General features: G+C 40.6%; 2 protein-coding genes across 4 annotated transcripts in view; one reads left to right on the top strand and one right to left on the bottom strand.

Moving 5' to 3' along the window:
* The window catches only part of CYFIP1 (cytoplasmic FMR1 interacting protein 1), a 64595-nt gene that overhangs the window by 19102 nt on the left and 18216 nt on the right, over positions 1-27277 (bottom strand). The window contains exons 9-23 of one of the 3 annotated variants that reach the window (XM_052664801.1): positions 27102-27206; positions 26817-26908; positions 25613-25730; positions 24862-24984; positions 23398-23523; positions 22931-23097; positions 21779-21926; positions 20234-20381; positions 18392-18548; positions 17623-17719; positions 16830-16906; positions 16636-16744; positions 15945-16064; positions 13627-13826; positions 7723-7810 (exon numbers count right to left, since the gene is read on the bottom strand). In XM_052664801.1, the coding sequence (XP_052520761.1) occupies positions 7723-7810; positions 13627-13826; positions 15945-16064; positions 16636-16744; positions 16830-16906; positions 17623-17719; positions 18392-18548; positions 20234-20381; positions 21779-21926; positions 22931-23097; positions 23398-23523; positions 24862-24984; positions 25613-25730; positions 26817-26908; positions 27102-27206 (1875 nt within the window). Of the gene's footprint in view, positions 1-7722; positions 7811-13626; positions 13827-15944; positions 16065-16635; positions 16745-16829; positions 16907-17622; positions 17720-18391; positions 18549-19781; positions 19936-20233; positions 20382-21778; positions 21927-22930; positions 23098-23397; positions 23524-24861; positions 24985-25612; positions 25731-26816; positions 26909-27101; positions 27207-27277 lie in introns of all 3 variants that reach the window. The other 2 variants (XM_052664799.1, XM_052664800.1) reach the window with 2 other exon arrangements.
* Positions 132-2969, top strand: LOC128071792 (fibronectin type III domain-containing protein 9-like). Its single transcript, XM_052664861.1, has 2 exons — positions 132-246; positions 2119-2969. Exon 2 carries the CDS (start codon positions 2242-2244, stop codon positions 2893-2895), a length of 654 nt encoding a protein of 217 aa, XP_052520821.1. The 5' UTR covers positions 132-246; positions 2119-2241; the 3' UTR covers positions 2896-2969.

Raw genomic sequence — 27277 nt, 5'->3', positions numbered from 1 at the left:
CCTGAATTTAAGTAGAAGAGACAAAGAAACCATGCACCAGCAGTGCCGGGAGGAAAAACACAGGAGCGAGCAGTGAGAACTCAGTCCCAGGAATCTGAAGGGAAGAGAAAGCAAACTGGCAACAGAGAGCATGAAGCTCCAGTAACTCCTGATGAAAACGATGCAGAACGTTTGGTGCCTGTTCATTCATTTCCTCGGCATCACCACCCGGCAGTCCTGGTCTGACATTTCTCCCAGGAGGCAATGGTAAGTACTGACTTCACAAAACACCAGATGTGCTTTCCAAACATTTACTTGTCCTAATTACGCACCTTATAACAAATGATGTGTTATAATTACAGAAAAAAATAGTATTACTGTTATTTAGTAAAGCACCAAATACTCTACTTAAAAAATGCTGTGATGAATAAATGTTTCTAGACAGTATTAGGAAGTGTTCTATAAAAAATAATTACATTTTTAAATAATTAGGATTCACCAGCTAGAAAGGAGACAATTGAACAATGAAAAGGTCTGCTCCTACCAATGATCAGAAGTCAGTTACGTGTCAAAATGTGTCTCTCTGTTAAGCTTATCTGATAGAAAACTCAGTTCCTTTATCCGGCTGCTGTACTGAAAAGAGTGCACTTAACTTGATCAGGAAGGCAGCACCATACCATCACAGAAACATTAAGGCTGGAGAAGACCTCTATGATCCCCCAGTCCAACCATCAGCCCACCCCCACCATGCCCACTGCCCACGTCCCTCAGTGCCACATCCACACGGTTCTGGAACACCTTCAGGGATGGTGACTGCACCACCTCCCTGGGCAGCCTGTGCCACTGCCTCACTGCCCTTCCTGACCAGACCTTGCATAGGAAAGAATATTAGCAATTAAAAAAATAAAATAAAATAAAATAAAAAAGCACTACAATGATAAAAGCTGTATTTCACCAACTAACCCCAGCTTGAGAAAGCTCTTCTGGAGTGCATCAGGGCGAAGCACCGTGACTGATGGCAACAGTGTGCGGCCATCACAGCAGCTGCCTTAGCTGCGGATAGAGAGGTGCAAACTCACCAGCAGGAAAGGAGAACAGCAGGGAACATGCAGTTAATGTAAAACACGATGGGAGACAAAAATACTGGCTGGTGACGGCTCTGCATGCTGTTTTGTTTTCAGTTAGCCATGACTGGAAGAAATCAAAGACTTGTGGGTGGCGGAAGAATTCATCACTCAATTGCCACTCTTACCATCCCTTGCCAAGTAAGAAAATCAGTTGCTCATGAATTGGATCACAGAAATCACCATACAAGTAGAATAAAATGCTAGATACTCAGTGAGAAAAACAAATGCTGCATTTCTTAAAACAAAACAAAAAATAACACATACCAAACCAACCCAAACCCCACTTATCAACACACTCATCAGGCAAGAAGTAACTGCAACAGGTAAGCAGTTAATTAGTTGGGTGGTTCATATGGCTGTCTTCAGTCTAATGCCAATTCAGACAAGAATTTCAGTTTGATTTAAGGTTCAACATTACTTTTTCGTAACAGTGTCCCTTAACATAAGATTATGCTACGTATAAAGATTTTTTTCCTAACAGAAATGCTTGGTTTACTAACCAGAATACTCCAGCACTGTTCCAGAGAAGAGATGTATTAATGCATTCGTTTAAACTTCTGATCATTCACTTTTTCCCTGTTGGATGGCTGCATCTTTCACAACTGTAAAGGATGTTTTCAATCTTGAGGAGTTTTTGTTTTACCTCACGTCACCTGAATACAAACTCCTCTGGCCAAAATACCTACAGACTTTATTCTAAAGACTGTATCACATTTATGCACCTAAAAGAGAGCAGGCAAATTCTGAATGGGATACTGAGGGCTATTACCCCTTGGCTCCGTGTTATGAGGGCACAGTAAAATGAAAATCCCTTAGGAAGAAAGTGGCTCCCCAAAGCCAAACCCAGTAGAATACACCATCTCTCAGAGACAAGATGCAGCTGGTCACGTGGACAGGCAGCAGCAATGGCTGAACTAATACAGGCACATATTTAGCCTTTAACCTGGCGAAGAACTATGTAGTTTAAAGCTAAGAGCATTGTTTCCTAACAAATTCCTTCTTTGAATTACAGAGTGCTATGATCCCCACAGCATCCCCTGTGCTGCAGCATCTCAGCTGCCATTCTGGGAAGCAATAATTCCTTTGGGAAGGGGGATCACTGCTGGCAAAGCCAATACACCACAGCAACACCGCAATGGGAATAACTGTCCAGAACATCACAGGGAACACAGCGATGGTGATTTGGCCCAGAATGGCCAGCTGTGCCGACAGCTTTTACAGTGTCATGTATCACCCCAACTGGAACAGCGTGCTGTCCAGCTACTCCAGGAAGAGTTTCCAGAAGGAGGAGAGGGTGCCTGCCAGCCGCTCCTCCTTCGTGGTGGAAAACCTCACCCCGCTGACCACGTACCTGCTGTGCGTCACCTGCCAGTCCGCCAGCCCTTCCAGCGACCAGTGCCAGGTGTTCAACACGCTGGAACAAGACCCAGCATCTGCTAACACCACCAAGAAGGAGCTGGCATTGGGCATCTGGCTGGCCAGCAGCCTCCTGCTGCTCATCATTGCCGCAATCCTCCTCTACGGTTGCCTGCACCTGCTGTGCCGTGCTAGGCGTGAGCGGTCACGAGGCCAAGCCGGGGCCTCCCAGAGGGAGGCACATGACTTGGAGGAGCCCAGCAAGCAGAGCCAAGTGCTGCAGGACAGAGAGGAGAGGCAGCCAGATGGCATCCAGCTGGCCACCATCATTGAGAATCCTGCAGTCTGCAGGGAGCCTGGCCAGCCAGTCTCCAGCAGCCGGGAACGAGCGCCAGCAGCAGGACAGTGCCCTGCTGTCAGTTGGGAACCATAGGTCACGGCAGAGCTGTACTCCCATCTGTGCCTGCTACCTTTGTGGCCCTTTCCAGTGCCCTACACAGCCACTGATGCCCTAGGCGAAAGCTGAGGTTCCCCAGAAGTTTGCTAGTTAAAAAAGAAGCATGGAGCAAGCCATTGGCTTGCATCTGGGGGCAGATGTGGTTGCTTTCCTTTCATAGAAATGAGCAAACAGACACAAAAACAAACATAAACAGTGACCAAGTTACTTTTTTTTTCTTTTTTTTCTTTTTTTGGTTTTTCTAAGAAATACAAACAAGAATAGAAGTTTCCACATGAGAGCTCAGTTTGCCATATTGAAGCACACGCCCTGAGCATGAGAGCTTGCTGGTACACATGTCAGTGCCCAATTCTGACCACTTCTCACTCGCTCTCAATAGTGCCCACTCTCAGCAACGGCTCAGTCACAGCACATCAGCTACACTCATAGGGTTTTCATGGTGTCCTTTCATCTCTCAGAAATCTCCACTCGGCTGGACACACACAGTACAGCGCCTCTGCAAGGACAATTCCATACAGCCTAAGAGATGCTCCAGGCTAACCTTACTTGGCACTCTCTGGCTCCCACCAGAGGCTCCTTTCCGCACTGCAGGCAAGTGACTTCCCGCAGGGGCAATGCAGTTCAGAGAAGCAGCTCCTGGTCCTTGCTCCTTTTTTGACAACAGAACTCATCCAGCAGCTGCCAGTTTCCAACCACACTCAAAGTTTTGTACAGCCAAGGGGCAAGGAAGTAAAAACGTGCTGAAATGCATTTCCTGTTTGTAACAACCAAATCTGCTCCTCATCTCACTCTGCGTTGGACTTCATGGCAAAGTATCAAGCAAAGTCCTCAGACAGAAACCTGTTCCCCTTTGCAAAATGATGAATCTTGTCTCGTTTATGTGTAAAAGTCACCCTGCTTGAAATCTCTTTACATTCCCTAAAAAATGTAGTAAATCTTTGCATCGCTGTGTAACATGGTCTTTCTGAAAGAAGGATGCACTCACTGTGCCTGCAGGTATTTTAAGCAGCCACTGGCACAGACATCCACGTACAGCCTGCCCCACTGACACAGCCTGGCTCTGCCAGCAGGGGTACAGGGTGGGCAGCCACTGGACCAACATGCATCCCAGCAGGCAGTGTGGCTCAGCAGCTGCTCTGTTTTGACCACAACTCCCACAGCTTGTGAAAAACCTCAACCCTCGTCTTGCTGGAAATAGATGAGCACACCTAAGCGTCAGGCTTCTTTTACTTTTTTCTCCCAGGACAAGTGAAATATGGAGAAAGGTGTGCCAAAAAAAGGAGAGTATTTCTTCTCCAGAAAAAAACCACCTCAGAAGGCATCTTTGTTGCATTAAGTTGGCAACGTGTTCTCCATCCCTGCACAGCACCTCCTACAGCTGACAAGTGTTTGTCTGACACCAATCTTAAATAAACCATGAAGATGACAGCACTTCTCTGTTGTCTGAAGTCAGGGTGAATCATGAAATGCACTGACAAACTCTTCAGAATGTGAGGGAAACACTACAGGTTTGCTTCCAAAAAAGGGTAAGGGTGGTGGGCAAAGATTTGAATTAATAATTCAGCTGATAACAAGATGCAGCACAGTGCAAACTGGTGTCTATTTGCACACCAACATAGATAGAAACCATCATCTTTATACTGAGAAGTATTTTCCAAAGGGCTGAGGTTTTTTTCACTAAATAACTCAGCACATACAAAATGCACAAGACATACAAGTGTGAAAAAGTTCCGTAAGCGTTGTTTAAGGCAGAAAGCTGACTTATTAAACTCTGGCCTACAGGACCAGGCACTTTATAATCAGGTACTCTTGCCAACAATGCTCTGGAGGTGCTGCAAGCACAGCACTGACAGCCAGGCAAGGGCAGCCACCGTCACAGAGAAAGGACATAAACCTGTTAAAGAGTGTCCAAAGGAGGACTACAAAGATGGTGAAGGATCTGTAGGACAAGGTGTATGACAAGCAGCTGAGGTTGTGCTCAGCGCAGAGGAGCTGAGGGGAGGCCTGATGGCGGCTGCAGCTCCTCACAGGGAGCGGAGGGGCAGCGCTGAGCTCTGCTCTGTGTGACAGCGACAGGACCCGAGGGAACGGCATGGAGCTGTCAGGGGAGGGCAGCTGGGGAAAGGGAAAGGGGCTGCACCACAGGGCGCTGGGCGGGGAACGGGATGCACAGGGCTGTGGGCACGGCACCCAGTGCTGCTGGAATTCGAGGAGCGTTTGAACACTGCTCTGAGCCAGCGTTTGATTTTTGGACTGGTCCCATGTGGAGCCAGAGGCTGGACTTGTTGATCCCTGTGGCACCGTTCCACCTTGGGATATCCTACAATTCTACCAGTCATTCACATGTAATGTTAGTTCCGAACGCCCAGAACAGACTATTTCTTATACCTGCATTACTCTTTCCTGCATCCAGCCAACATTGCCAAATCTCAGTCTGCTGACATTCATTTTGCTAATCCTACACACATTTCAGTGGTGTAAGGGGATTGTAACGTCAAACACTCCTGCTCACTTTCAAGGCCAATAGCTCCATCCTGTCTCCAGCTCTGCTCCCAGCTCAGCCAGAATAAGTTATACTTATAGCCTTCTGTTTTGATAATGAAGATACTGCTAAGAAAACTTTGGATACAGTAAAGAATGCGGACACAACTGTCTACGCTGAACATGAATACACATTAACATAGACCAAATGATTTAACCCATGTAGAAATATATGAGAATGAGTGAGCCCCTTGAGATCAAAACTAGAAATATCATCAGTGATTCACAAACAAGTTCTGTGCTTATGCAAAAATTCTGCGCAGCAAGTGTGTAACTATTACAATCCCATACACACCTAAGTATTTGCATGCACAGGGAGCCACCATGCCTCTGCCCTGACCTAAATAAACACCAACAATTGCTTAAAACCAACCAAACAAAAAACCCAGTTAGAAAAAGAAAAAACAAAAAACCACACACACATTCCTTGGGTATCTAATCAATACAAAGTGCTTGCCTGAATATTCCAAGTAGTTCAAATACTCAGAAAGACAGCAAAAATAAATACACAGCTGTTCCATATTCCTCCATTACCCACAGATGTAGCAATTGAACAGTTTAACAGTTTAAAGACTCAAAACTTGTCACAGAGTGCATCTACTGGCTGTGCAGTACACAGAATAACATCTCATGGTAATATCACTGTGGAATTTGTAGCACCCATCGTGTAAGAAACACCACCTGTTACTTACTGTGTACATAGAAATTTCCTTACAACTCCGTTCTGATATTCTCAATTCCAAAACACACTGGAGTCAAGAATAAAATATATACTTCTGTAAAAATTCAGAACTAGTAAGGAATCCTTGCTAACACAGGTGCATCTAATTACAAAATTTGCTCCAGAAATACACAGAACCATAGAATGGCTTGGGTTAGAAGCAACCTTGAGGATCACGAGTCTCCAACCCCCCTGCCACAGGCAGGGCCACCAACCACCCCATTTAATACTAGACCTGGGGCCCCACGCTAGTATTAACCTAATTAGGCTAATACTAGGCTGCCCAGGGCCCCATCCAACCTGGCCTTAAACACCTCCAGGGCGTTCAACCTCCACAACTACTCCAGACAGCCTGTTCCAGCACCTTACCACTCTCTTGAACCAAACATCTAAGAAGCCCTTTGATGGCTTCTTTTCATAGCACTACAGAAAAATATTCAGAATCATATCTAAAAACGTATGGCTCTCAGAGTAAGGATTACTGAACTCATTTTAATAATGTAACCTTACTGATAAAATGTTCCCTGGCAAATCCTCCTCACTCACCCCACTGTGTCATCATTTAGATAAATAACGTTAACAATCTGCACTAAATTCAGTGAGCTTTCTGGTCTTTACACAGCATCTGGTGAATTCCTAAAATAGTAAAGAACACAATAACTCTAATGTAAGAGAATCCTGTGCTCCTACAATTTACCATTGCCAGCTGGAGAACAATTACATAAAAACACTTTTCACAGGACCAGATGATCACTTGTTACTGTTCTGTATTAAAAATAAAACTAAAAGGTGAAGCTTTCCAACTCTTTTACATGCTAAAGCATGAAAATTTTAAGGGAGCAGCACATTCATTATGTCTAAGATGTGTAACTGCACAAACAACTACAAATCACACAGGCTTCTGTGGAAATCCTGCACAAACCCGCAGAGCACCATGAGGCCAATACAAGATGAAGAGATGAGCTGACCAGAATGCCAAGCTCATCACAGAGACTGTGACATCCTCAGCTTGAAGTTGCCAAAGAAATGGTACATTTTCTCTAGAATAATTCAAGCAGTTTAGTATCTGATAGTTTAGGATAGTAAGAGTGTCTATATTCCTGCTATGCCAGACAATAACTGAAGCTGTTTTTCCCACCCGTTCTTGTCTTTCCTGCTACACCTTTAGCAGCAGAGCAAGGAAGTGGCTGCACTTAGGACGGGCTCTCATTCTCCCTTCCCCAGCTGACTGCTCTCTGAGCCTGCTCTGCCACTACAAGCAGCTGCAGTGCAAGGTGGTTGAGAGCAGGAGCTGTTTTTAGCCATCAGATAAGACTATCAGACTAATCCCTTGCACTTTGGCTAAAATATACTGTGGACTTCATGGCACAGCCTAAAAACAAAGTGTACATTGAATTCAACACAACCACAGAATGTACTTGAGTCCATCTCTAGTATAACTTTCATATGCATAAAATATATGAATATTTTTGGTAACATTCATGTGAAACAATACCCTTAAATACTGGCAAACCATAAACGTAACGGGAATAAACTCCAACCTTTGATCCGTAGAGGTACTGGGGCTGAGCATTGGGCTGCTTATCTCTCTGGAACTCCTGAGAAAATGGTAGCACAGTCCGAACAAATCTACAATAATAAAACAAAGACATAATTATTAACCCATTAATTACTAGGTGTGTGTCTACTGCACTTTATCCTGTACACTACTGTTGTCTATGAATAACATCAAAGCCAGGCCAGTACCTTTCAGACCTGAGGATGGGAAAGCACAGAGCCTCCAAACACCTAAGCACAATGCAAAACTCAGTGGCCAAACTAGTGTTTGAATGTTTCATCATACGTGACTGATGTTCTATTATGCACATAGCAACAGAAACCACACCTACCAAACAGCGTTACTGCTGTACATCACACAAGGGGAAAAGAACTACAAGGACTTGGAATGCTGCAGAAGATGTGAACAAACATCCCCTCCAAACTGAGGGCTCCAAGAGCCTGAGAATCTGCGAGTCTCAATCCTCTCCTAAGCTATCAGCCCTGTGATAGTGCTGTGTAATCACAGAATTCACATTTTACAGCAGTATGGTTTTAGTGGAGGAAGAAGTTAGTCAGCACTTACTACAACTTTAATTCTGCTTTAAACTTAAATGAAGCAAAATGAGGGACAGGATGGGGGTGCTTGTGGGTTAGGCATTTCTTGGTAAATGGCACAAAGTTGCACAGGCATAGGGAAGCTGAAAATGAATCATTTAAGAATTGCACATCAAGTGTTTGCATCCAGTCAAGCTGTTCCAGCTGATAGTGTCCAAAACAAATTGCATTTAAGAAAAGGTTTCAGAAGGGGAAGTCTGCAGCATTTATAACATTGAAAAATAATACCGTACTTGCATGTGTTTTTGTTTTAAATATGTCCAAATTGAATTGAAACACAAAATAAATGATCCATTAATCATTTCTCCTTGAAAATACCTAGGTATTCTATTTATGACAATTTTGTAGCTGAAAACAGGAACAGCTACCTAAACAAAATCTGTTCCGCCCAAACACGTACAAGTTGTACCATTCTGTTAAAAATTATTTGTGCTACTTTTATTTCTGAGTAATCTGAATTTTTCTTCTGAGAATTTATAACTTCAAATAAACCTAACTTGAATTAGATGTTAGGAGGAAATTCTTCACTCAGAGGCGGTGAGGTGCTGGCACAGCTGCCCAGAGAAGCTGTGGTGCCCCCATCCCTGGAGGCACTGAAGGCCAGGTTGGATGGGGCCCTGGGCAGCCTGAGCTGGTGGGGGGCAGCCCTGCCCATGGCAGGGGGTGGGACTGAGCGGACTTTGAGGTCCCTTCCAACCTAAGCCATAAGTGATTTTTTCCCACAACACTAAAAGATATACATAGAAACCACTAAGCCCAGCATCACTTGCACTCTTCAATCTTTTTCAATGAGCAGATATGTTCTCTTTCTGACATCCTGCAGGTTGCCTTCCTCCTGCTCCTCTTCCAGGAAACAGAAGTACCACTTTCAAGGACTGAGGAATCAACTCTCTCTCAATCAACCTACGACAAAGCGAGACAGATTTTACCTTCCCTCCAGCGCTGCTGGCTGCAGGTTTTGGCACATTACAGGATCACCAGTTCTTTTCATTTTTAATCACTGTTGATGATCTCAGTAATTTATCCATTTTAATCAACACAGGTTGTAAGCAGCCAAAGTAGATTAAGTGGATGAAAAGCCTGCTGGCTTAACAGAGCTTTGCAGTGGTGATTGCTAAAGGATGACACAAGCCCTGAAGTATTTTCAGGATCAAACCATTTTATGTCAACGTCTCTGTGATACTTCCCAGGAAGGAGTTCATAGTGAGCACTTTACAACCGACTGCCATCATCTATTTAAAAATACAAAGAGAAAACTGAAAAAGACCACTACGGTTAATGATCCCACTTCCTTGCTGCCACAGGCACCAGATCAGGCAATCTCATTCATAAACTTACTGAGCTTCAACTCACAGCAGTGCCTCCTTCTCTCCTCATGAAGTGTGCTTCTGGACTTCCCTGTCCAATGGATAGGGATCTTTTCAATGCCCAGCCTACCAGCTCAAAGCACAGTCCCTACTCCCTTCAGGAATGCTAGATCCAGTGCACTCTTCATGAACGTGAATGTCAGGCATACCTATCTGCACATTATATGGTACAATGCACCTTAAAAGCATTTGCATGACATTGCTAATGAATCTTGACCCCTTCCTCCAAGCTGCTGAGTAAAACAAAGCATGCTATGGGAGCAGCACAGGGATGAAGTGATTGCTTTGGCTTGACCAAAACTGCGGCTACTACAGTTCAGCTCTGCCACTGGGACAAGCTCCTGTTTAGGCCACGGTTTCTTTGAGCTCTGAGGATTTAAGACCACACTGCACACAATCACCACTACACAACCCTTTAATTTGGGTTTTCTGCAGCTTGCCCGTCACTGCAGTATCTAAGCATGCTGCAGTGTGCAGCTGCATGAAGTGCCAAGTACAATTCAAAAACAAGACCAGACCAATTGGGAAGATAAAAGCTACAGGAGTGCACAAAACGTTTCTAAGTCATCCCCACTGTCTGCTGTTTTACAGGGTGTTTTTTTTACAGCTGTATTTCCAGTTGCTTAGAAATTGTGTGTGTGGCAGGGTTGGGGGTTGTTATGAAGGACGTTGAGAAGAAGAACTGGCTGACACTTAAGGATGGTGCTACTGGAGAAAAAGCAAACAAAATGGGGGGCATATTTAGCTAGAAAACAAGGCTTTAGATCTTGGATTAGTACAAAAATGCTATGTCTTAATCTTTTCAAACAGCAAATGCCTGAGTATCACAAAGGAAATATCAATGTTCTTTCAAAATTCAGTGGTCTTGGGTTTGGCGTGATTAAAATAATAGTTGGACTTAGCCCCAAAAGAAACTGATAAAGAATTTCTGTTCCAAAATCAGGATCACATTAAAATCCATCAGTAACTTAAAGGGTCATTATAGGCTTATGTGAGATTCCCCACAGAATTCAGGATTTGTATAATATGTTGAGAGAAGATAGGACACCAGGACTGATGGCTGTCCTGGGAAGCTTGCATCAGTGTTTCAAGAAAATTCAGAAACCCTTAATCCCAATAAGCATCCAGATTGTCTTACACTTGTCTCACTTTCTTAACCCTGAACACACACTGTTAGCTCAGAAATAAGGCAGAAAACATGGCAGAAAAGGGAACACTAGCAGCAATACTTGAAAAGAAACAAAAAAGAAAAATCCATAAGTTGCCCCTGAGCCTTCTAAATCTTCTGGATGGCCCAGTCATCCTACTGCCACAAGTACAGAGGGAAAAAGCTTAAATGGTATGGGCTTAAAATATGAAACAATTTCATGGTGCAGAAAGCCTTTCGGGAGCAAACGTGAAGAAAGCTCTTAAAAGAAGTCCCAAGCTACACAGAAAAGACAAGTGAGAAATGGCTGCTCATGATCACTCTCAGAGTAAGAACTGGCCAAAACAGTTCCAGAACAAACTGAAGAGAGATCCCTTTTCCTACAGCATACAGGTTCCCTGTGAACCCCTCACAAAGCATCTCATGAATGTGAAAGCTTCACAGAGCTTTTAAAAAGGACTGGATAAAGCAGTGGGAAAAAAATAAAAAACAGTCTGCAAAGGGTCAGAAACACAATAACATTCAGAAAAGCAGCAACTGCAAAAATTAAATTCCTTTATCTTTTGATAACAGCTTCATTGTTTTATCTCAGTACATCATCATGTATGAAAATATTCCTAAATCCTAAATAATGAAAGATGCCACATGTTTCAATTACTTCTGCACGAATAACGGCAGTCTGAACAAAACCCACAGGCTCTGCAAACATTTCAACTCTTACAAACGTTTGAAATCACCAAGTTCCAGCACTGCTAGGAAAAAAGCTTAAAAACAAACAAAAAAAAGATGCTGGGCACAAATCAATCTGCTAACACACTAACTTTAAAGGAACAATCCTCATGCCTCTGCTCCACTCAAATTAACAGAAGGCAGGGCACAGGGACTTCATTGTCTGGGATCTCTGCTTCCAGCTCCTCACCCCAAGCACCTCCATGTCTGTTGTCCCCCATACTCATTGCTCTTTCTTCCAACCTTTCACTGTTCCATTGCTTCCCTTGCTTCCTTCCTACCTACCTTCCTACCTTCACTACCTGTCAAGAGTTTAACTGACAGCTCACACAGAGCATGTCGCTGGGTGCCCATGTACTTGTGCACAATTACTTGTGCTCAGTTAAATACACTGATAACTCATCAATCTAAAGCTCATGCAAGGCAGTAACAGAAATAATGACCATGCTGGAAATGACCTGTTCCTCTACCAGCAAAAATACCAATGGGCACCACAGTGTGTGTCTGTAATTCTCACCACACTCCCATTTTCACCTGAAACAAGAGCTACTTTGAGATGAAAACAGATCTGCCCAAGATTAATAACTAATAATGTAATAAAATATTATTATTATATTATTATTAATAATAATGCTATAATAATCAGGATACATTAATTATCCTGAATTAACTACCTAACCAGCCTGAGGACCAGCCTAACTCAATTTGTGTGCAGTTTTTAAATAGGCAAGCAGCTGTCCTATCGGTACCATGGTCTTATAGCCAAAATGGAAAGAGAATAACTAATTCTAGGAGATACCAAACATATTTTATTAAAGCTGCCACATGAAATAGCACCCTTTCATCAAAATTTTCCTTTAATATTATGCTTATGTAATTCTTAATGCACCACACTGAACATTCCAATACTGATCTCCAGACATACCAACATGCACAGTTCAACACTGCTGTGCAAACAGATGCGTGAAATAAAAGCTTCTTGGTGAAAACTTAAACACAACATTCACTTTTTTTTTCCCCAGACAGAATGTTGGCTCTAAACCACAATAAAACCATCAAAAAGAACATGTCAGACAGAGGAAGCATTCCAAGGAGAGTGAAAGATGACAACAGGCTTTTCTTCCTGCCATAGCTCTATATCAGTATTGCTTTACTGACTCTTCACAATGCTTTAATCAGGTTTTGCTTATAAGCCAAAAAAGCCAAAAGCAAACACAAAATCAGGAAGCCTAAGTGCTGTGCCTTCCACTCATTCAAACTTTGAATCCTATCATTTGCTTCCTATTTCCATTACTCACTCTCCTTCAAGGCTGCAACAGCAGGAAGGAAGTATACCTGCAACAAAGCTCTAACACTACAGATACACACTGTTCTGCTGCTATAAGCAAAACAAGAAAAGCTCACCAGCAGAGATCTTTTAAAAGTAGCACTAACCACCTGAGAAAAAGAAATGAGAAGAAATACAATTTACAGCTTCTCTGAATGACCTAGGATGAGTTTCCTCTGCTCAAAAAGACACATGCTTCAAGGTAAGACTTCCCTGGCTAACGAAGGCTTAGTAAGACACAACCATCGGCCACGAAATAGCCACAAGTTCCAGAAACATGGCAGACAGCAGCAAGGCAGATAAAACCATACTGAGCAAGCACTGAACTCTTCCCTTTTTCTTCTTATCAACGCGGAAACAAGGAATATAATTTTACTTTCGTCATCGCACAGCTGAGGATCCTGTTTACCAAATGTCTTTCTGACATGCACGTAGCAGTATTTTTGGACACACTTTATTTTCAGCATATCATAGCTAAGTCATAAAATGTCATAAAATGTAACCTCAGCAACCAAATTCTATTTCTACTGTGGACTAATAACAGTCTTTCATACATTTGACAGTACTTAGTAAAATGACTCATTTTACCTCATTTCAAGAAAAGCACTAGCAGCGAAAAATACACTAAATGAATGGTGATGGAATTTGTTAGCATTTGCTGTGAGAGAAGTTGCAGGAGAGCAAGAGAACTGCTGCCAACAAAAGGCTACACCATGCCAACCTGTTAGTGGATCCATTGTAGCAGTAGTTTGGAAGGAAATCGTAATTGAGTTCCCAAAATACATGAAGAGTGATTCGTCCGTAAGGGGCTGACACATTGTGATTGGCTTCCCTGAACATGGCATCGAAGCTGTCCAAGGTCATGTATCTGCTCAGAAGTTTGTGAGTCATTTTGTTTATTTCTATCAAGCCGTCCAGCTCCTACAAAAAAATAAATCAAGAGGAAAGAAAACAAGCAGTGAATTTAACAAAGGAGAGAACCTCAGCAAAGTACATAAATAGCCTTAATTGAATAGGAGACTATCAGTGAAAAATGGACAGCTGACTCCTCTCCAGACTCGTAGTTCACTGGCAAAGCTGCAAGGAATCTGTGTTCCCAAGACTGCTCTGTGTCTGTATCCCACCAAACCCTCTGAGATGCTGAGGGCATGACCTGTCTGCACTGCTGGCAGGTGTCTCAAACACAGACATGGGCCAACTAAGCTAAAGTTAGAATTCTAGCACTTAACTGGAGTCAGAAACAGATCGAGAAACAGCTTCTGCATTTCCTACATTACAAGCATCTGCAAAGTTATTTCTGCTGGGCAGAGCAACTGGTGACCTAACTTATGTAGTAGTACTGCTAGGGATAATACTAGATTTATCATAAATCCTTCTCGTGGTTTAGTCAAGTAAAGAGCTTGCTAAGAGGCAACAAAAAATGAGCCATTTACAAATGGAGTGAAAGTACCTACAGAATCACAAGCTGTGGATTATGCATATGGGCACTGCCTTTCATAATGTTTTTTCTCTTGACAAGACATTTCCAAGTACAGTTTCTGGCACTTTCTTTTAAATCAATTACAATAGAAACAATGCATCTTTGACACCGGACACTGAAACACCCCAACTTATGGAACAGAGCACTGAACTCATTAATGACCAGAGTTGACCTAGCAATTCCAAGGCGAGTTACAGCACAGCCTCTAACCAGTATGTACCAAGGAAAAAAAAAATAAAAGCAGAGAACACAACCTTTCATTCCAAAAACCAACGAGTATTGCTTATAGTTGTGCAATGACATATGAAAGAATATCCAGGGGAGACTGGTCTTCATTTGGCTGTGTAGGTATATTCCCATACAGTGCTATCTGATTCAACTGCTCCATTTTTCAAAAGGATTTTCAAACTTGTGAGTGACAGTTAACTTAAGAAGACAAAAAGAACCACTATGATCATTGCAACAGCACTGAGTCCAATCTGAGAGCAGAGATAGATTGATCTTTTAATTGCCTTCATTTATTTAGCTTCAAAAACAGCAGAAGTTATTTACAAGTTAAGCTATTAGTACCAGTTTCTCATAGAGAAATCTAAGCAGTTTTCAGCAGAAGTGATTCTGTGTAAAACCAAAGAAAAAAAAGGGAAGATGGCAACAGGGGAATGGATGGCAACTTAGCCCTGTCAATTTCTACCTCAAAGAAGAGTAAGAGCCTATGACCTAAGAATCATCAGTGTCTTCTGTTCACTTAGCCAGTAACAAAACTACATTTAAGTAATTCAAATGTTGTAACACCATGCTCCGAAATGTCATGAAAAACCTGACTCCTGCCCATTTCAGGGCCTTAGAATTCTATTTACCCCCAGTAAAGGATGACATGAAATTGGGCGAGTTAATGCATGTCAAAATCTCACAGGTGAAAAAACAAACATATTACAACAAGACTGACAATAAACTTTCATTCCAGCAGAACAGAATATAGCTTACAGCTGGCATTTCTGACTGAACATTAACTTGTCAAATTCATGCAGTTTGGCAATAAAAATTGCCCACTAACATTTTCATCAGGAAACTAACTCAAAAAGACACTTCAGTGTTGCACAGATGCTCTCCTTTCACATGCCAGATCTCATCCCTTCGCAAGAAAAGCTTACCTTGATTTTGTCATGCTACAAAAAACAAGCTGGTGGGCTAAACAAACTCCTTTTGATTCTACCAGGCGCAGTGTTGTTTTGTTTTGGTCTGCAGTACATGCATAAGCACACACAGAAGTAGGCATTTCCAAAAACTTAAGTCATGAGAGTGCTTACTCTCCTTGCCTGCTCACAGCTCCTAGAATACACTTTCTCTACAAGTGCTGTTTACACTTACAGCTCCTGTGGAGCTCAGCCTCTTCCCCTCTCTCCAGGTGTGACCGTGCAGTTAATCACTGAGAGAACACCTAGAGGGCTTCCAGCCAAACTTGAGATTGTTTTTTTCTTTTTTTTTCCTTCTACCATTAAAAAAGGAACACATGCTTTTAATGAGAAAAGTAAAAAAAAAAAAAAAGGTGGAACACTCACCACAATGGAAGTCAAATCCTCACTCTCAAATCGACCAATTGCCAGCTCCATTGATCTGTACATAGCTGCTGAAATTCGCTGAGTGATCAGTCGGTTCAGGTCTATTGACCTACCCAGAAGCTGAGGAAAAACTGCCATTAAGCTTTGAACTGAACATCAAATCACAAGACAAGCTGTACACGAACTACAAGGTTCCACAAATTAATAGACTTTTAAACAGTGAATTTGCATTCCAAACACACAAAGTATATGGATAACATTTATAAATCCATGAATAAATGAGGTGTTACATTTTATATCTTATTTCTCATAAAAAGAAGTAATATCACATGCAGTATTCTTATCTAGGTATATATGTATCATCATGTAATGGCTTCATTACATTGTGCCAACAACACATTAAAAAAAAAACGTTGAAAGATGTTATTAGGAAGACAACATTACTACACACATTTCTCCTATTTGGCTTGCATTTGCTTAACTTCAACACATACTTGCAACTAAAATGGGATCTTTTAAGATTTTAGTTAGTTTATTCCTCCTACAGACAAAAAAAGCCTTATCTCAAATATCACTTCTGCCACTTACAAAGCAGAACACAAAGCACAGAAATAGTTTTGCGTATCTACAGAAATCAACACTGCTGGAAAAATGCCCAGCAATGCAAATACGAGAAGATGAGTTCACTCACTTGGACGTGTCTTTGCTTCAGCAGCGTCTCATAGCGGTTGGACTGCAGCAACTGAATGGTTGCTCCCTGATTCTTACATTCTGAACGCAAACGTTTATCCAAAAGCAGGCTATCAAGAAAAGAAAGCAAAGAGAAAAGTATAGCAAACAGCAAACCCAAGCACGAATAAAAGTTCTTGCTGCTGAAATATCTACCTGCCAGCCATTGCCTTGTAGTATGCAAATATTTGGTCTGCCAGCTTGTAGACAAATTGGTCAAAACACAGGTTTACCTTAGGAGAGAGGAAAAAAAGTGTATTTATGGCTACTCAGTATTAAAAAAGAGGAACTTCTCCAAGACTTTCCACCACTCAGTAAATACAACTAGAAGAGTTAACATTTCTAAACATCCTTGCACAAGAGAAGATGACATTCAGCCTTCATCATTAATGTGAAGTGTTTTGTAAAGATCTACACATGTCCTTGCAATGCATCAGCAAATCAATCATCCATATTCTGTCTTTGCAACTTGTTCCTCATCTGTTATTAATCTTTTGCAGTAGGTCTCATCCTTTAATTCAGCTTCCTTAGAGGAGGCTGAGGGAAAACCTTATTGCTCTCTTCCAGTATCTGAAAGGTGATTACTGCAAGAGTGGGGTTGGTCTCTTCTCACTGGTGACAGGACAAGGGGAAATGGCCTCAAGTTGCACAGGGGAGGTTTAGGTTGGTTATCAGGAAACACTTCTTTACAGGAGGGGTTGTTAAAACACTGGAATTGGCTCCCCAGGGAGGTGATTGAGTCACCATCCCTGAATGTGTTTAAAAACCATTTGGATGTGGTGCTCAGGGACATGATTTAGCGGAGGGTTGTTAGAGTTAGGGTTGTATGGTGAGGTTGTGGTTGGACTTGACGATCTCGAAGGTCTTTTCCAACCTGAGCAATTCTAGGATTCTATAATTCCACATTAACATACAGACTTCTTTGCTCCTGTAGGTAAGGTTGCTTTACCTCTGCCTCAATCTCATCATAGAGGAACTGCTTCTTAAATTTAGTAAGCGCATAATGAGCACTGTCATTATAAAGGTCCAAAGAATACAGAACATACCTGAATGAAAACAAACAAACAAACAAAAATGTTACATATCTGTAAAGATGCGGCTCTTCAAAGTGGTTAAGTCAACAAACTTAAAGCCTGTGAATACTACGACCTACATGCATGTCATGTTAAGTCAACAAACTTAAAGCCTGTGAATACTACGACCTACATGCATGTCATGTAAACAAGATTTTTTGTTCTTGGAGTTTATATAAAGATTCATACTCGCTCATTTAAGAAAGTCTTTTGTTAGTTTAATAATTTTTACAGATAAGTTTGCAGTCTGAAACCTGCTCTGCAGATACAGTTTTTCATCAAGTGAAACCATGCCTGCTCTTAGTACCCTAGATTACATTGAGTAGGTAATCAATTATGTTGATTATATTGAGTTATTAATAAGATCTACTGCAAAATAAGCATAGAAGGAGAACTCATCCAGAGAACAATACATTTAGCTACTGCAATTACATTTATATTAAATACTTAATATTTTATTCGCTTTGAAAAAAAAAAAGAAAACCACTGTGAGTTGTGGAAGTAAGCAAAGAGGAAAATTGTATGACGGTTTAGAATACCTTCTCAGTGACTGCTTGTTAAAATCAATTAAAGCAGTAACATTATAATAAAGAGTGGCAATCATTAAGAATAATCATTCAGTGGAAGAGCACGAGTAGGTCTTACTCCATCATTGATGCCTCTTTGGTCTCCAAAATATGGTCTGTCAGAATCCAAGGCATTGACATCTCAATGGGAAACTGGATTCTTCTTCCCATGGTCAGCTCTAAGAAGAATTCCCTGAACCACAGCTGGGACAGATCACAGCATTGCTGCAGGGTTTCTTTTGGGATAAATAAGGCAGAATTACACTTCTTACAGAAGTACATCAAGGAGAATACAACTGTGATTCTGATGATGCAAGGTGAAACAAATAAAAGCAGGCGTTGAGTCATACACAAGCCAAATGTGTAAACTCAATTCAAAAAGCAGAGCCCATGACTTTTTGAAATAGTTCTGAACTCCATGTTGGCCCCCAAAGAGGTGCCTTATTACAAAAAATACTGTGGGAGTGGACCAGACTACCAGTTAAATGGAAAAATTCTGCACACCATTATGGGGGGCTTCTAATTTAATTTTTCATTTAGGGGCTGCTCCTCGACAGTGCACTGAACTTGGGAAGTAACTGGTGAAGGAGACAACACAGTACTGGGACCGTTAGTACTATCCATCCTTATGGAGGACTGAATCACTCCACACATCTCTGTTCATCAGACAGGTCGTAAGTGACACACAGACACATGAAGAAGAGATTAAAACAAAAAGTTTCTAAGGCCACTGTCAGGGACACAGATGTACGTTTTCCCACCTCTCCAGTAAACACTCAGCACAAGCCTTCATTTGTGTAAGGCTTCAGAGCCAAAACAAAAAATAAATTTTTTACATTAAAATCTCCAAAACTGAATGTGCTGCTCACCAGCAACATTATAACAGAAATTAACAGGCTCCCCCTTCTTTGAGGGTAAAGGAGTCCAGTAACAAAGCAAAAATGAAAGACAACACAGCATGGTGATGACAAAGACTAAATACATTCAATGTCAGTAGGTGAATTCTTTAGGACAGCATGTTTCCGATTACAATTAACTGAATAGTAAAAGTGGTGAAATGACATCAAATTTACCACAATAGAGAATCCATTTCCTCTGTACTAGGGGAAAAAAAAAAAAAAAGAGAGAGAAAAAAAAAAAGAGAAAAAAAACCCAAAACACAAAAACGACTTTCTTTTAAAAATTTCAATGCACAAAGAATTATCTGTCCCTTGTTTGCATGAATACATTTGAAAAAAGAAAATGAGGCAACAATATGAAATTTGACCCATTATAAATGAATGTGTTACGAGTCAAAATAAACCTACCACAATAATGAATAACACATCTCAGAAAACATTTGGACAGACCAAGGTTTTTTGATCAATTAAACAACAGTAAGTTGGCTGAGGCAATCGGAAACATTTCCCAGGTTGTGTTAGAGGTGTTAGGACATGCTAAGCTGGACACTGATCATCTCCATATCTTACCACTGAAATTTATCAAATGAGTGTAGAAGAAAGACTCGCGATGGAATTTTTCTATGTCCAAAATGGTGGGTCCCTCAAGGCTACTTCTCAAGGTTTTCTTGGAACCACTTTTGTCAGCAATGAGGGACTCTAACATAGTTCTCACCATGTAAAGCTGTATCATTAAAGGAAACAATTGTGGTGGAAGGGGGGGAAAAAAGGAAAATACACACGGCACATTAGTTGAGCAACACTGAGAATTACTATCAGTAAGCGACTGCTCCACTTCAAATTGAAAATTGGCACTGTGTGGGCAAAAGCCTTCAGGCAAGAGGAACGGATGCAGCACTAACCTACCCAGCAGCACAATGCCTACCCATGCCAAGGGGCCTCCACCGACTCTGAGCAGCAGACCATTTGCAGTGGAACAGTTCACATCACCACAAGAGTAGAAGTAATAAGTAACGTCTTACCACCAAAGTTTAACAGAGGCGGATAGATGTAGGACTGCCTCAGAAACTTGTGTGTCATTTGCAATAGCTTTTCCAGTCCCAGAGCCTTGAGCTGCTTCAACAGCTCAGCAGAGTTTAAGGACTCTGTCATAGTGCGAACCATGTAGAGCTAAAAACCAACAGAAGGGGCAGGCAGGGGAGAGAGAATCCGTTAATAAAAACACACAGGTAAATAAGGAAGGGGAAACAAAGCAGAGAAATTGTGTTAGTTTGTTAAAAATGAAAAGCAGCACAGTAAGCATGCAAAGGAAAATAATACACTTCTAAAGCAGAAAGGTTTCTTCCTTCAGAATAATTGTTGCCATCCAGTGCTCCCTGAGGAGAATGGAAAAATCACCATTCACCTCAGCAGATGTGGAGCCAGGCCCACAGCTGTTGGCTTCTCAGAGTATTTCACAGAGATTTCCAAGCATATCCAATTTGTAAATAGCCATTTTAGAACTGCAGGAGATTGAGAGAGAAGTATCTAGAGCGGATAGCTTTGATCTCCTCCCCTCAGCAGAGACAAACAAGTGTGCCACCCCAAGAGCAGAAATGACAACAGAACTGTGTGCTCTAACAAGCCTGCAGCTGCCACTGAAACAAAGCTCTCAGACACACCAAGCGTAGAAAAACACACTGATGAATATATATATATATATATATTTTTTTTTTAAGTTGATTGTATTTCCCTCAGAAAATTAGAAATCAAAACAAAATCTTCATTAGAATCATCACAGAAAAACTTAGGCAGTGTTTTACTACCCAAAAGTGTTATCCACATGGGTTCTCTTCCCCACTGATGTATATAAGAATATTTGATTTACCACAGTGGCCTTCAGTTTTTCACCCAAAGTGCTTGGTACCTCATTTTCTCAGTTGGACTATGAATACTCAGGCCATACATTCTCCAAAACAAATTTACAAATAAAATAAAACAAAACCAGCATCTAGGCATGGGATTTTGATGACATTTTTGATGCCACAGAAAATACACTTGAAATACTATTAATAGGAGCACAATGATATACAGATTTTAGGGAGCAGTTTCTTTATTCACTGCTGAACAAGATGAGGGATCTTGTCAAGATTCAAATACTCTCCCTTGCTTTATATTTAAATTCTAAATATAATTTAAAACTATAATTTAAAACAATGTAATTTATGAGATTTAACTAAAAGAACCAGCCACATGAGGGAGAATCTAAAATGGAAACAGTTAAGAAATAATCAAATCATTCCAAAATATTGCATTAAAATATTAGGAACTCAAGGAGAAAATATTTCTTTGAAGTGAGTCAAATTACAGAGATGGAACACTTGGAAAACCACACATCAGAATAGAAAGTGACAGCAACCCAGACAGATGATTTGGTTAAGTATACGTCATTTTGTAAATATAAAACTAATCAAAGTAGATTTTGAACATTCCAAAAGAAAACTGCACTTTGAAGTAGTTTAGCCAGAGAGAAAATGTGATGTGCCATCATCACTGGCAAGTGTCACAACCATTAGACGGGAACATACCTGAGTACTGGAGGGACCCACCGCACGCCTTGGGACTTTGATATCAAAGCCACTTTTGGGGTCTTTTTCCCCCCTTAGAGCTGGGTCATTGAACGGTTCATGACCTGCTTCCCAGTCGCAGACCGTCTTTCTGATGGCCTGCAAAACACTGAACAGAATTCACACCGCTTCAGACTTGCACGCATCCAAGTGCGCAGAAACTCTGCAACGATGCTCTGGAGTTCAGAGGATCTCAGAGGAAAAAACAACTTTGCCAACAACTTCAAGATGGCCAGATCCACCTGATAATAATTCTACACTGTTCCCTCAAAAAGAATAGTCCAGAGCGCTCCTCCTTTGTGCCAAAGCTGACCTATGAAACTGGTTCAAAACCCAATTGTCAGGAATTTGCCTTGTGATCCTTAGTGAGTGCATCAAGCCATTTTGTACTCGTGCACCATGAAATGCTGGCAAGTTAATCAAATAAAACCACACTAAAACAAGACAATTTGAGCTTGAATTGAAATAGAAGAAGATACTTCCTGTTTCCTGCAGAACTCCTAAATTCAGCTGGATTTTATACAAACGTTATACTTTAACTAAATTGAGAGTAAACAACTGATAAAGAAGTTAAGCTTAAAATCAAACAACTAGGGACACAAAAATACAATGAAAAGCCATAGCAATCAGTGTGGGACAGAGCATTTGGAAAAGAAGTGGAAGGCTAATAAGGTAGAAGCAGAAGAAGTGAAGAAATAAGGCAAGATGCCAAGAGGGCAGAGAAAAGACTATGGGATGTAAATATCAGACACAAGGAAACACCTGCATCATAAGGAAGGTGGACAGCAACAACTTTATTCAAAATAAAAATACTGGTCTTTCTTTAAATATTACAGTACTTATCTTTCCTTAGGATAGAAATAAACTACAGGCAATCCTGTTAGAAGAAATCCTGAGGTAGTGCTAAGAAGCTCAAGACAACCCGGACTCCTACCTTAGCCATACTGGCAGTCATCCACTCTGACTCCCAACATACAGTCAGGCAAGCTAACTCTGAATACTATACAGACTGCAAAGGGAGCGTGGATTCAAGAGGCAAAATTTATCAACTGTGCAATTTTAATAAGAGTTGGAGAAAAAAAATACAGGGAGAGATGAGAAGAAGAACATTACCTCTGAATGACATTTTTCTTTTTTTTAATTGCTTGTCTTAATGGCTCTCTAAGCGTGACCTGGGCAAAGTCCTGAAGAGCTGCATAAATGGTATGGCGAATGGCATGATTGAAAACACTTTCCATCCTTCCCATCAGCACCTGAAGACCTTTGATCATGGCAATCACCTGGAAAAAAAAAAACCACAGTTGTTTTTTTTTAAATTTTGTTTGTATACTTGTTCAAAAAGTCATTTTTTTTCAATATAGAAAATGAAAGAAGAGGAATTAACAAGTTCAAAAAGGTAGAGGAGAAAGGCAGTCTGAAGAGGCTTGTTTTCCTGTACCCCTTCTGTGCTTTGAATGTAGGAAAACATGCACTTTCAGAGTCAACATGGGCATAGAAAATGCTTTCAGAGAATGTTCTCTCTTTTGTATGGAATTAATCTTTGGGAAATCCGTCTAAAAAGAAAAAGGAAAATTTCTTACCTCAACCAAAGCAAACTTCTCCTCACTAGTATAATTGTATCTTGTTGCTCTTTCATACTCTTCTGCATTGTCAGGACAATCTTTATTAGAGTATTTGTCAGTTGGGTGTACCAGCTTCCATGAGTACTGCAGTTCACAAAATGGAAGAGGGAGAAGAAAGATGGAAACAAAAAAGGCCGGATAAACAAAACATATCTGAGCACAAATAATATGCTTATAAAATACTCTGATGTTTTCAAGAACATCTGAAAAATATCTGGTACTATTCTCAAAACCTGCATAAATTCTGAAACAGAACATGATGTATGTAACAAGGTTATGGATACTGAGTTACTAACAAGATTGATGGATACTGAGTGTGCTCAGAAAACGGATCAATAAGTGAGATACTCCATGCCAGGAGAAAATCTCAGTGGGAGGGCAGAACTTATGTGACAAGCACTTGAGGGAATCCATACAAATCAGACAAAGAAAAGCATGGACCTAAAATTGGCAGTGGTAAGAGGTAAAACAAACAAACAAAAAAAAACAACCAAAAAGCCTACAAAAGTAAGCCCCAACAAAACAACTGTTGTGGTTTGTTCTGGAACTGGGAGTATAAAGACGGAGGTAAAAATGAGAGATTTCTACAGAGGTGTAACAAATAGATCAAAGGATCAAATCTGTCTTCTCTCATACAATATATCACCTGTTTCAACCCCTTCTAAGTTGCGCTTTGCCGTAGGTAAGACATACAGCTTTTATCTAAGTAAGAGTCTGGAATGTATGAAGCATTCCCACAGTCTCCTGTTCAGTTTCTGCATTAAGCAGTTTCTGATTGAAAAAAAATAAATAAATGGCTACTTTTCTAACTAGCATCTATTTTTAAAGTAAGTTATTAAAATACAAACCATTTTGCAGGTTACTTCCTCTCCCTCACCTCTTCTCAAATTTTATATTATCTACATTTATCAACTAAAAGTCTTCCTTATTCTTCTCCCATTGGCTAATGGAAGCCCTTCCATCTTTTTTGTGTGTACAGTTAAGACGTCCCACACTTCAGTTTACTAAGTGACAGCATCTAACCATAGCCAACTGAACACACTGGCTTCCTATGTGACTGCATGTAGGTAATAAATGACATATATGGAAAAATAAATGAAGTCAGTCTATGAAACATGCGCCAAGAGCAACATAAAAAGCAACTGATCAAGGGTCACAGGTGAACACCTATCCAGTAAATGTAAAAGGTTAAATGTAGTGTATGAGAAGGCACATGCTACTGGATATTTCAAGCAGTAACTTTACTCCTAGACTTTGAGAGCTGAGGTGCTGCTTTCCTCTGGGAACAGTCTGAATCAGGAGAAAAGGAGTGCAGGAAAAAAGAGAATTAAGAGAACAGTACATAACATGCATTTTTTGTTCTCTTAAAGCAAAGCCTGTCCAACCCCGTTTTCATCTGCTTTCCTTCTTCAGAAAACATACCACTTCCATGACGTGTGCACTCCACTGAGAGAGAAGCTGCAAGCCTTGGAGAGAAAGATCAAAGAGCTTCCGATACTCTGCATCTGTTTTCTGAGCTTCCTGTCGGCCAGAACCAGTCACCACCTATGATGTTTTTAAACAAGCAAACAAAAAAAATTAAAACTCCTTGTGTACAACATTTAAAGTCACATTTCTCAATATTTTTTTAAGCATTACACAGCATCACTTATCAAGACGTGGGTACAAAAGACCAGTAAAAGTTTTTTCTTTTAAAGAATTATCTCATTACATTTCACAGACTTTGGTCAAGAGACAGAAACCACAAGGACTCCGTATCACCAAAATATCACTGCAGACAAACTCAAGACACTGATTATATATTATATATGCATGTGCACTTGATTTTAGTTTTCAACTCATCTCTTAAATTATAGCTTCACTCAAAGCATTATGGGCACACATTTGGAGTAAGGGTTAGACAACCTATTCCCACAGAGACATGTCAAAAATTTCTGGGATACACAGACAAACAGAAGATGTCTGCAGTTTTTATGATGCACCAGAGTTTAAGATTTAAAATTTAAATAATATCATGCTGGGGATGGGTACCAGCCTTGCAGCCAACTTTTCTTGAGTCAGGTCCTTGAGCTCTATCCTTTACCCAGCCTGAGATTTGCCTACTTTATAGATGTTTTACAATAACTGCTAGCCAGTTATCATCATAGAGCCAAATAGCTCTAATTTCCCACACCTCACTGTTGCTGTAGCGAGCCAGTTCAGATATGAAACGCATATGGTCTTCCCTGATTTGGATCATCTGCTCACATATATTGTACTGGGGACTGCTGCTGGAAGACGTGCACGTCCATCTGTTGCAGAAGACAAAAAAATCTCCAATCAGTTGCAATAAAGAGTACAGCTGATACTAAAAAAGAAAGAACAAAAGATGCGTGACTCATTTTTCCCCTTAAATCTTCCTTCTCATCCACGTGAGGCCTTTCCTTTCCTCTCTCACTCTGCTGCTGCTGTGAAATACAAACTGCCATCTCTCTTCAGAAGCACACACTTAGGGACAGGACCAAAAAGGACTGAAAGCCAGGGCAGAGGGACAAGTATAGGAGGCCATAAGATGTTTAGCTGCTTTCAGCTTGTTTTTCTTCATTCATGTTTAACTAAGAGCTTACAGTAAGCTCCAAATATAAAAGTAGTTATTATTAAATACTATTAACATGTTATCAAGAGAGACACAAAATACATGCTATCAAGTATTGTGTTAAACAGCCTCATACTTTTAGTAGCACAGTAGGTTCGCTACTATTGATTTTCTCTTAGCAATTACATGCAAGTTACATTTTTTTTTCTGCAGGAATTAAAATGCAAAGCACTACATTCTAAATGCACATAATTGCATGGAGGGAAGGTCTCAGAGGAGCACAGAAACATTTGCTAAAATAAAGCAACAACCATAAACCATGGAACAATTTATATAAAACATCTGCATTTTCCAGCCATTTTGCTGTGTTGTACTCCTACCAAAACAAAGAGGGACACAAGCTAAGTTTCTGCTCCATGTACAATATACACATGCACTACTGCTCACCTTGCTTAGTATAATCCTTCATTTCTTTTAAAGAAAGTTTCATATTTAAAGGAAAAAATAAAAATTACATTAGTGTAAGATAAATTTTACATCCTCCAACTCAGGTGAAAAACAATGCCACTGAAGCAAGAAATAACTCAGCAGCACAGAAAGATTTTTAAATAACCTGTCCTTTACATTGTATCTACTATGTGAAGTACATTAATGGTGAAATACCCACACCAAAAAACGGACCAAGGTGAAAATCCTATTAATGTAATTATCACAGAATATCAGGTGATTATGAAATTATACCTTATGGGTCTGACCTTCCCCAGCCCACATGCTCCCCTCTCTGTATTCTCGTCCTACCTACCTGGATTTGTTTTCCTCATAATGGGCACTTGTCTTGATGTATCTTGCAAGTTCAATCTGCATATCACCAAAGAGCGGGACAACCTGCAGCTGCTGTACACAGGGAATAAATCAGATTAGATAAATGATGAAATATGTGCCTTAGTGAAAGGAAACTGCTATTTACCCAATGATAGTTTCAAAGTCATCTTTGTTTTATTTGATTTTATTAATCTGGGTGTATATTTAAAACGCATGGGAAATTGCCTTCTACATTGCATATTAGGAAATGCTTCTCTTAACCAACCTTGAAGAATTTGTCAATCTTGGCTAAATTTATCCTCTTTTTTGCATCCAGCTTGTAGATGTTACTGACACTTCCATCCATCAGGTACAATCCAAAGCCCATAACCTGGCAAAAGAAAAAAAACAAACCTCTCTGCAAAAGGAGTTCAGGGGTATAAACATGCTGAAAATATTTGT

Source organism: Tympanuchus pallidicinctus, unplaced genomic scaffold (genome assembly GCF_026119805.1).
Source record: "Tympanuchus pallidicinctus isolate F22 unplaced genomic scaffold, pur_lepc_1.0 scaffold6, whole genome shotgun sequence".
Classification (NCBI taxonomy): Eukaryota; Metazoa; Chordata; class Aves; order Galliformes; family Phasianidae; genus Tympanuchus; species Tympanuchus pallidicinctus.
This window is presented reverse-complemented; position numbering and strand designations above follow the sequence as displayed.